Source organism: Alexandromys fortis, unplaced genomic scaffold, assembly GCF_014885135.2.
Source record: "Alexandromys fortis isolate MF-2015 unplaced genomic scaffold, M_Fortis_MF-2015_v1.1 scaffold_344, whole genome shotgun sequence".
In the NCBI taxonomy this organism is placed as follows: domain Eukaryota; kingdom Metazoa; phylum Chordata; class Mammalia; order Rodentia; family Cricetidae; genus Alexandromys; species Alexandromys fortis.
In genome coordinates this window covers 467,162-478,542 of record NW_026068226.1, presented here as the reverse complement: position 1 = coordinate 478,542, position 11,381 = coordinate 467,162, and the positions used below count along the sequence as shown (strand labels likewise).

At 46.9% G+C, this 11,381-nt stretch overlaps 1 protein-coding gene across 2 annotated transcripts in view; it reads right to left on the bottom strand.

Moving 5' to 3' along the window:
- The window catches only part of Hspbp1 (HSPA (Hsp70) binding protein 1), a 23,677-nt gene that overhangs the window by 7,510 nt on the left and 4,786 nt on the right, over positions 1 to 11,381 (bottom strand). For both annotated transcript variants that reach the window (XM_050130670.1, XM_050130669.1), the window contains exon 4: positions 9,006 to 9,230. In XM_050130670.1, coding sequence (XP_049986627.1) covers positions 9,006 to 9,230 — 225 coding nt within the window. The remainder of the gene's footprint in view (positions 1 to 9,005; positions 9,231 to 11,381) is intronic.

Below are 11,381 nucleotides of genomic sequence, written 5' to 3'. Positions count from 1 at the left end.
AAAAAAAAAAAAAAAAAAGACCTGGATCTGGTTCAGCAGTTAATAGCACTGGCTGCTTTTGCAGAGAACCCAGGTTTGGCTCCCAGCACCCACATGGCACTTCATGACTCTGTAACTCCAGTTCCAGGAGCCTGAATGCCCTCTTCTGCCCTCTGTGGGCAGAAGTGTCTGCTCATTTAAAGACTTATTGATTTTATGTACATTGGTGTTTTGCCTGCATGTATGTCTGTATGAGGGTGTTGGATCATCTGGAAATGGACTTGGAGATAGTTGTCAGCTGCTGGCTGATGGGAATTGAACAGGGACCTCTGGTAGAGCAGCCAGTGCTGTTAATCTGAGTCACCTCTCCAGCCGTTTGTTTGTTTTTACTAGAAGAGGGGTTGTGGTAATGAGCACCTGCAATCTCAGTGTTTGGGAAGTGAAAGGACTAAAGTCAGTCCAAGGCCCCCCTGGTCTAAACAGCCAAGACTCTGCAGTGAGACTGTCTCACAAGGCTGAAAGGAGGGCTGGCGGAACAGGCCAGCCGGTAAAGACAATTGCTGCCAAACCTGACCTACAGAGTAGGACAGAGCTGATTTCCAGAAGTTATCTCTGCCCTCTAGTCATGGGTAGTAACACTACAAGTGTAAACACACACGTGCGTGCCTGCACACACACGGGCACACACGTGTACACACACATGTACACACATGCACACACACATACTAATGAAATGTAATAGAAACTTGGAAACTGAAAAAGGGGTACAGAGATGGCCCAGTGGTTAGGAACACTAGCTTTCTTCCAGAGGACCTGTGCTTAATTCTCAATACCCATATTACAGGTGGCTGTGAGCCACCTGTAACTCCAGTCCCAGGTGACCCAACTCTTCTAACCTCCTCTGGCACCAGACACACAAAGTGGTAGATATTCATATAGACAAAACACCATACATATAAGATAAATTTAAAAAAATAAGAAAATAATAAGAATAGCTGGTCATGGTAGCTCATGTCTGTATCCCAGAACTTAGAACTCAAGATCATCTCCAATGACACAGTGAGTGTGAGGTTGGTCATGACTACCTGCAACCCTATTCAAAATAAAACCAGATAAAACAAATAGATAGCAAAATAATCATGGGTAGAAGACACAAGACACCATAAATTTAACTGACAAACAGCCTGGAAGCTCTGCCTCCAAAGCAGGAGCAAGCATGGCCCTTGAATCCAGGGTTTCTCTACCTAGACATGGAAGCATGTGGGGCTGGGCCAACCTGTGCCATGGAGCAAGGCTAGATGTGGACTGGTGTAGGGGTTCTTCTGTCTTTGTGTTACTTTCATTGGTTAAATAAAGAAGCTGCTTGGCCTTTTGATAGGCCAGCCCTTAGGTGGGTAGAGGAGACAGAACAGAATTCTGGGAGGAAGAAGGCAGTGTGGCAGACGCCATGGCTCTCCCCTCCAAGATGGACGCTGGTCAGACTCATGCCGGTAAGCCACAGTCAAGTGGCGATACACATTAATGGAGATGGGTTAAATTAATATGTGAGAGTTAGCCAATAAGGGGTTGGAGATAATGGGCCAGGCAGTAATCTAATTAATATAGATTTCCGTGTGATTATTTCAGGCATAAACTAGCCGGGTGGCAGGACAAAAAACAGGCCCGCCCACTCCCATTACAACAGTGGACAAGAGCCCTGACCCCAGCTCTAACAAATGGACATTCCTCAAGTCATTGCCAGTGTCAATGGAGGGCACAGCCACCTTTCACAAGGGCCCTGCTTATTCACCTCAGCCCTCATTCTCACCCAGGTCATTACCACACTCCTGACTCAACTCCCAGCTTCCATGAACCCTGGCTGGGCCCCTGTATCTTCTCCACAACAGAAGGAAGACAGAATGGCTGCTACTGCTCTCAAATGATAGCCAAGGTCATCACCATGGGGCACACTTCTCCCTTAAAAAAGCTACACTTAGCCTTTAATCCCAGCACTTGGGAGGCAGAGGCAGGCGGATCTCTGTGAGTTCGAGACCAGCCTGGTCTACAAGAGCTAGTTCCAGGACAGGCTCCAAAACCACAGAGAAACCCTGTCTCGAAAAACCAAAAAAAAAAAAAAAAAAAAAAAAAAGCTACACTTAACTCTGTGCTGAAAAGAAATGAGCTGACAAGTCAGAGGAAGGTTAAACGCACATTACTACATAAAAGGCCAACTAGAAAAGCTGTACGCTGGGTTCCAACTATGTGGCTATGGTGGTTTGAATGAAAACGGCCCCTATAGGTTCATTGGGAGTGGTTCTAGGCAGTGAAATGACTGTATGGTTCCATAATGCATATGTGTCACTAGTTATCTGCCCAAACCACAGGGCACACACAACCCTGGACCTCCAATGAAAGCTATGGATCCTAAACAACAATATGGTTTATCAGTTGCAGCATGATGTGGGATTCCCCTCTGTATGCTATGAATACCATTGGTTAATAAAGAAGCTGCTTTGGGCCTATTGCAGCGCAGAATAGGGCAAGGTGGGAATTCCAAGCACTGAGAGGTTGAGAGAGTAGGCGGAGTAAAGGAGATGCCATATAGCCATGCAGGAGAAAGATGCCCATGTGCCAGTACTAGTAAACCACAAGCCTCGTGGTAAAATATAAAATAGAAATGGGTTAATTTAAGATGTAAGAGCTAGCTAGAAATACGTTTAAGCTATTGGCCAAACAATATTGCAATTAATATAGTTTCTGTGTGATTATTTCGGGTCTGAGCAGCTGGGAAACAAACAAGCAGCCTCCGCCTATGGGGGCAAGTGTACCTCTGTCTGGGTGCTAATAAGGAGGTGGACTGTGTGGGCACACAACCTCCATTTTGCTATAAATCTAAAACTGCATCCCACATCAGTAGAGTACTTGCATAGAATATATGTGATCCTGGGTCTAAAACCCACCAAGCTGAGCATTTTGATGTGTGCCTGTAATTCCAGCTCTAGAGAGGATGGAGCTGGAGGACAAGGAGGTCAAGGTCATCCTTGGCTACCTAGCCAGTTCAAGGCTATGCTAGGCCACGTACAAAATAAGCAGGGTCTTGAGCTGACTCAGTTGATTAAGAATGTTTGCTGTCCTTCCAGAGTATCTGAGTTCAGTCCTCAGAGTCTTCAGTGGGTACTGCACACCCACCTGCAATTATAGCTCCAGGGGATCTGATGCTCTCTTCTGGATTCTATAGGTACCTGCCCTCCCAAGTACACATACACATACACATAAGAATAAAACAGGAAGACTGCTGCAAGTCTGAGGCCTGCTTGGGCTATATAGGGACTTATACAATGGGTTACAGTAAGACTCTGCCTCAAAAATCAATGGGCTACCAAAATGGCTCAACAGGTAAAGGCCATCAAGCCTGATAACCTGATAACCGGCGTTTAATTCCAGGAGCCCCACTGTTAGAAGGTGAGAACCGACTCCCCCAAGTTGCTTTTAGACCACATTTGCACTATGGCACATGTGCCCACATACAAAAAAAAATTTAAAAAAAAGGCTGGGCAGCAAGCAGTAGCACACGCCTTTAATCCCAGCACTCGGGAGGCAGGGGCAAGAGGATCTCTGTGAGTTCGAGGCCAACCTGGTCTAGAGCTAGTTCCAGGACAGGCTCCAAAGCTACAGAGAAACCCTGTCTCGAAAACATATATATATATATTCCTAAAACAAGAGCCAGATGTAATCTTAGTATTTGGGTGGTGGAGGCAGAGGATCGCGAGGCCATCCTTGCTATATAGCAAGTTCAAGGTCAATCTGGAACACACAAGACGCTGTCTGAAAAAGAAGAGAGAAGACAAGACTAGTAAGGTGGATCAGAGGGTAAAAAAACACTTGTGGCACCAAGAGACTGGCTTGGGGGGAGGGGACAGCAGAAGCAGGGATCAGGCAACAGAAGTGCTTGTGTATCTCCCTAGCCTTCCCTGTCCCTTCCCCCACCCCAGGCCCTCACACACATGACTCCGAGTGACCCATCTCTGAGTCTCTGAAACCCTTTCTCTGTGGAAACAAAGAACCACTCACAAACATGAAGTGACAAGGCAACCAAGTCTGTGCCCTCACCAGAGAGGGGCAGGAGTGCAATAATGTCCCTGCCTCCGGCAGTGGGAGCCCACATGGCCAAGCCTACTGGTTCCTAGCACAGAGCCCTCAAAGGAGGCCACACAAGGGCCATACTATAAAGTCACCCAATGAAGGGCAGATGCCACTCGACTGTACACTTTAAAGAGGTTATGTGAAGAAACTATTGTGTGAAGAAAAAAGAGAGCCAAGGCTGTCCAGGATGTGCTGGGCAAAGCCATCCAGGTGGTCAGTTACCAGGTACATGCAAATGAATAGAAAGAGGGGGCTTCTGTGTGTATGGCTGCATATTAGAAGAACACACAGTGCATGTCTGTATATTACACACACACACACACACTTATACTTACAGAAACATGTAACATGTACAGGAAAGCAACCAGGTGTCTGGGACACTGTACTGTGAGCAATGTAACTTTTTACAGACTTCGCTATTGCTTGTTTTGTTTTCATTTTCTTTTCTCCTCTACCCTCTGAATCGCCCTCTGTCCCTCTCTCCCTACCCCACCCCCCCACGGCCCCCCACCTCCCCGGGATCTCACATAGCCCAGGCTATCTTTGAACTCACTATTTACTCAAGGATGACCTTGAACTTCTAATCCTCCTGACTCCACCTCTCCACCCACCAAATGCTGAGGTGATGTGCACATGCTCCCACACATGGTTTATGTGGTACTGGGGACCAAACCCGGGGCTTCCTGTATGCCAGGGACGCACTCTACCAACTGAGCTACATCCTCCACTGTGTCTTATTAGCCTTGAACCTTCAAGGTGTAGCCCAAGCTACCTCAAGCTTGCAGGCATCCCCCATCGGCTCCCAAATGTTTACAAACATTCTCAGTACCCTGGATTTGTAATATTATAGAATGTCTTCACTGGAGGCAGGGGTACTTAAGACATTCTTACTGTAGACATCAGGCTATCCTGGAACTCATAGAAACTCTCCTGCCTCAGCCTCCTATTTACCAGAATTATAGGTGTGAATCACCACATTCACCTTTAAGATTTATTACTTGATTTTCTAAAAAGGAGGATGGGACTGGACATGTTGGAGAGATGGCTCAATGGTTAAGAACACTTACTACCCTTCCAGAGGGCCCAAGTTAAGTTCCCAGCACCCCATCAGATGGCTCCCAACCACCTTTAACTCCAGACCCAGGGAATCCAATGCTTCTAGCGTCTGTGGGCACCGACACCCATGTGCATGCCCCTACACATAGAAATATGCATACCCAAAAATAAAAATAAATTAAAAAATAGGAATCAGATGGCAATGGGGCAGCAGTGGAGGTGGTGGCAGCGGCAGCAGCGTCGGCAACACCTTTAATCCCAGCGCTTAGGCAGCAAAGGCAGATGGATCCCTGAGTTGGAGACCAGCCTGGTCTACAGAGCCGGAGTTACACGGAGAAACTGTCTCAGGAAACAAAAAAAAAAAAAAAAAAGAAAACAAGAATAATAGGGGCTGTGGGGTGGTAGAGGCACACACCTTTAATCCCAGCACTTGGGAGGTAAAAGCAGGCAGGTCTTTGTGAGTTTGAGGCCAGCTGGGTTTACAGGGCTAGTTCTAGGACAACTAGGGCTGTTACACAGAGAAACCCTATCTCAAAAAAATGAAAGAAAGGAAGGAAGGAAGGAAGGAAGGAAGGAAGGAAGGAAGGAAGGAAGGAAGGAAGGAAGGAAGGAAGGAAGGAAGGAAGGAAGAAAAAAAAAATAGGGACTGAAAAGATGGCTCAGCAGTTAAGAGCACTTATTGCTCTTGCAGAAAAGACCTAGGTTCGGTTTCTAGTACCCACATGGCAGCTCAAACTCATTGAAACTTGAGCTCGAGAAGATACAATACCCTTTTCTGGCCTCCTTAGGCACTGTACACATGTAGTATACACATACACATGCAGGCAAAAAAAATTCATGCACATAAAAAGAATACAAGTAATAAATCTAAAATAAGAAGCTAAAACTTATTAGAAGAAAGCCTTGCAAGTCCCTCCCCAGCCAGCTCCAGCAGCAACAGAACTGGGGCACAAAGTCCTTTTCCTTACCCTGGAGCTAGGCTATCATGTGTCTGTCCCTCCAGACCTTCTTCCTGCCCCAGATTAACAAGCCTCCTCCGCAGTGAAAGCCTGTCTGCCCAAGCCTTCCTAGGTCTTCCCACCAGCCCCTGTGTCCCAGGAACATCTGTCCTTCTGCTGTGAGCAACTCATATGGGGACCAGAGCTCAAGACACAGGAGAGGGTAGAGGCTCCTCCCACATACTTCCTCTCTCTTTTTCTCTGTCTCCCCAACTTCCTCTCCTCTCCACAGTCTAGCTTTGTAACTCTCTTTGGCCTCAAACACAAGGCAATCCTGCATCCTGGGATTACGAGTATAGGTCACTAAGCCTGGATTTACACATCCTGTTTCAAAGACAGTGTGTAACTGCTAGAGCTAAGGAAAGTCGGACTGGGGATGTTGGTCAGTTGGTGGTAGGATGCTTCCTTAGCATTCATGAAGCCCTGGGTTCAATTTTCATTAGCCAAAGCACGTGTAGAATCTCAGAGCCCTAGAAAGATACAGGCAAGAGAATGAGATATTAAAGGTCATTTTCTGATATAGAGAGGGTTCAAGGCCAACCTGGTGTATAGGAGATCCTGTCTCAAAAATGGAAAGAAGCCAGGTGTGGTGGTGCATGTCTCTAATCCCAGCACCTGAGAGCAGAGGCAAGAGAATCTCCGAGTTCAATGCTAGCTAGTTCCTGGATAATCAGGGCTACACAGAGAAAATCTGTCTTGGAAAAGAAAAGAAGAAACAGTCAGGCAGGCAGTGGTGGTGCATACCTTTAAACCCACTTGGGAGGCAGAGGCAAGGATCTCTGTGAGTTCTAGGCCAGCATGGTCTACAAAGCAAGTTCCAGGACAGCTAGGACTGTTACACAGAGAAACCCTATCTCAAAAAAATCAAAAAGAAAAAAATGAAAGAGAGAGAGAGAGAGCTGACCTTGCAGAGATAAACAAGGAGTCCCCATATGTCCTTGCAAGCCCACTCCCAGGTACATACCCTAAGAAAGGGAACATGTGGACAGACAAGACTTGCAACCCCTGCTCACAACAGCAGAACAGCCAAGAGGCTGAGACAACCCAGACGCCCACTGGCAGATGGACAGATAAACAAATGTGCTGTGCCGAAGCGCTGGAATGTCATTCAGCCATAAAAAGGTCTGAAGTACTGACGCATGCCACAACAAGGATGAACACGTCAGTGAAAGAACCCAGAAGCAAAAGGCCATGTGGGGCACACAGTTCTGTTTACAGGAAATGTCATGGACAGGCAAACCCTCCGACACACTAGACTAGTGGCTGCAAGAGCTGAAGTTAGCATATGGGAGAGATTGCTGCATGCTGACAAAGCCCAGCTGGAGGCGATAAATGATACGAAGTTGAAAGGGGTGCACAACCTTGTGAATACACTGAAAAATACTACATTGTGCAATCGAAAAGGATAGATTTAGCTGGGCCTGGAGGCATAGGCTATAATCCAAGCTACTTGGAATGTGGAGGCAGAAGGATGATAAGTTCAAGCCTTGCTTGGACTATAGAGTGAGTTCAAGACCAACCTAGGAAAACACAGCAAGATCCTGCCTCAAAAGAAAAAGGCAAAGAGAGCTGGGGGTGTACTTTGGAGTACTTGTGGACACAAAGCCCTGGGCTGAAGCCCAGCACCTCATAAGCTAAGCATGGTTAATGTGGCACATGTTTGGCATCTCAGCACTCCAGAGGTGGTAACAGGGAAATCTGAAGCGGATGACTGTAGGAGAGGCATCCATAAGGTCCAACCCCTCCCTAAGAATCTCTAGTCCATGGCGGCTAGGGAAGGGAGTAGGAGGAACCATATTCCTCGATGCTGTGGCCATTAGTAAGTTGCCCTGGCTTAGGCAAATAATCACCCACTGGAGCTCTTAAGAACAACCCAAATTAAATGCAGTGGATCAAAAAACAAAACAACAGGGGCTGGAGAGATGGCTCAGAGGTTAAGGACACTGACTGCTCTTCCAGAGGTCCTGAGTTCAATTCCCAGCAACCACATGGTGGCTCACAACCATCTACAATGAGTTATGGTGCCCTCTTCTGACAAGGAGGGAAAACACTGTATTGTATATGTAATAAATAAAATCTAAAAAAAAGAAAAAGTTGAAAGCAGGAGGGGACTTGTTACCGAATGAATCTCTGTGAGTTCGAGGCTGGCCTGGTCTATATGGCAAGTCCCAGGCCAGCCAAAAATACATAGTGATACTATCTCAAAAAAAAAATTATTATTATTATTACACACACACACCGAATAAAATAGGGTTGAGGGCCTGAATTCAATCCCTACAGACCACATGGTGGAAAGAGACAAATACACGACATAAATAAATTATAAAAATAAAAACCTGACATTAAACAAGCGCTCTGTAATGCTGGTTTTCTTTCTGTTCCCAAGCTGGCACCTACATCGGAACTAAACGTCTCTGTCCACGCTTTGGTTCCCTTGCTTCCCAGGTTGTAAGGACAGAGTGTAAAGGTACGCACTGAGGGACTCTGCCCTGTCTGGAGAAGTGTTAGTTGACATAACTGGGGAATGCCTGTGACTACAGCCGGTGGAGGCCACAAACACAGCTCAGTTTCCTACAGCATACAGGATGGTCCCAGTGGCAGAAAATGAGCTGACCCCAAACATGGACAAAGACTCTGATACGTGAGGTGCTCAAGCTGGACCACGAGGTCTTCTCCCACCACTGCCCAGGAATTGGTGGTCTCTGGATCTGACTTCACTTCTCTGGCTCTGGCACCTCACACAGAGTCCCAGCAGAAACAGGAATCAAAGAATAAAGGAAGCACCCAACCCTTTATCCCTTGTGGACCCAGCAAGTCCCAGGCCCTCCCCCAGCAATCCTGGACACTCACAGGAGATGGCGAAGAGGGCCTTGACGCGTACCGTGTCGCAGGAGTCCCGGTCGAGCAGTCGAAGCAGCTTGCGCAGGGCACCCAAGCCCAACACCTGTTCCTGAATGGCTGCAACATTCTGACTGCATGTGCCGATGAGCTGTGCTGCCCTCCAGCGCAGCCCTGCAGCCCCTGCCTCTAGGTATCGGCCCACCAGCAGGTGCATGCCTGACAGCTGGCAGAAATCTACAAACAGAAGAGAACTGTCAACACCCCCAGTTCACAGACTGACCTCTCACGCCTTACTGTGTGACTATATTTAAAAACAGAGTATGAGAGAGAGAGGGCTGATAAATGGGTGTGGACTCGCTTGGGAATGATAAAAAAAAATTCTGAAAGTGAAACAGGTCTGGGGCTAAGACTGTAGCTCAGTTAGCAGAGTGCTTACCTAGCACTCAAGCCCTGGGTTTGAGTCTCAGCACCTCATGAAACAGGTTTAGTGGCACACTCAGCACAGGAAGCAGGAAGAGCAGAAGTCCTAAGTCATCCTCAGCTACATAGGAAGTTTAAGGCCAGCCTGGTACATATAAGACTCTGTCACAAGTTGAGCCATAAACCGGGCAGTGGTGGCGCACGCCTTTAATCCCAGCACTTGGGAGGCAGAGGCAGGCGGATCTCTGTGAGTTTGAGACCAGCCTGGCCTACAAGAGCTAGTTCCAGGACAAGCTCCAAAACCAGAGAAACCCTGTCTCGAAAAAACAAAAAACAAAAAAAAAAAAACAAGTTGAGCCATAGTGATACAGTCCTTTAATCCCAGCACTACTTGGGAAGCAGAGGAAGCAAATCTCTCTGAATCTTTGAGTTCAAAACCAGCCTGGTCTACAGAGTTAGTTCCAGGAGCTACAAAGAGAAATCCTGCCATGTCACAAAACAGATGGGGAGGCCGGGTGATGGGTGATAGTGGTGCACACCTTTAATCCCAGCACTCGGGAGGCAGAGGCAGGCAGATCTCTGTGAGTTCGAGACCAGCCTGGTCTACAGAGCTAGTTCCAGGACAGGCTCCAAAGCCACAGAGAAACCCTGTCTCGAAAAAACAAAAAAAAAAACAACAACAAAAAAAACAGATGGGGAGAAACTGGGGGTACATGACTTATAATCCTCTGAGATAGGAGGATCAAAAGTTCAGTATGGGCTACAGAGGGCATTCAAGACCAGCCTGGCAACTTTATGAGACCCTCCCTCAAAATGCAAAATAAAAAGAAGGCTAGCAATATAGCTCAGTAGCAATGTGCTTGCCTGACGTGCCTGAGGTCCTGAATTCCATCCTATACCAAACACAAAAACATTTTGAAGGCTGGCAGATGATAGCTGTGCAGTATTATGAATATTCTGAAGGCTGCCCAGTGCGCTGGCACAAGCCTATAATTCCAGCACTTATAAGGCAGAAACAGGAGGATTGCTACAAGTTCAAGGTTAGCTAGGGTGTTATAGAAAGACTGCCTCAAGGGGCTGGAGAGATAGTTCAGAGGTTAAAAGCCACCTTCCAGAGATCCTGAGTTCAATTCCCAGCAGCCACATGGAGGCTCACAACCATATGTACTGATATCTGGTACCCTCTTCTGTCAGGCATGTGTACATGCAAGCAGAACACTGTGTACTTAATAAATAAATCTTTTTTAAAACAAAAAAAAAAGTGCTGGAGAGATGGCTCAGTGGTTAAGAGCACCAGCTGCTCTTCCAGACGTACTGAGTTCAATTCCCAGCAATCACATGGTGGCTCTCTACCATCTATAGTGTGATCTGATGCCCTCTTCTAGCATAAAGGTATACATGCAGATAGAGCACTCATACATAAAATAGATAGATTTAAAAAAAAGAGAGAGAGAGAGAAGAAAAAAATCAGTAAAATAAAATAAATGAATACTACAGAATTATATACTTGAAATGGTGATTTCTGTTTTGCGACCTTTTTTCCACTTGCTTATCTACTGGGGGAGACATGCACACTGTCACGGCCCGACTTGGGAGGTCAGAAGACAACCTCTGGGAGCAGGGTCTCTCCTTTCACAATATGAGTTCCAGAACTGAACTCGCGTCACTTTTAGTGACACACACCTGTAATCCCAGCGCTGGGGTGGTAATGGAAGGACGATTAGGAGCGCAAAGCCACCCCCAGTTACACAGCAAGCTTGAAGGTAGCCTAAACAGCCCGAGAATTTGTCTCAACAATAGTAACAAAAAGAATGTGGGAGCCGGCCGGTGGTGGCTCACGCCTTTAATCCGAGCACTCGGGAGGCAGAGGCAGGCGGATCTCTGGGAGTTCGAGGCCAGCCTGGTCTACAAGAGCTAGTTCCAGGACAGGAACCAAAAGCTACAGAGAAACCCTGTCTCGAAAAA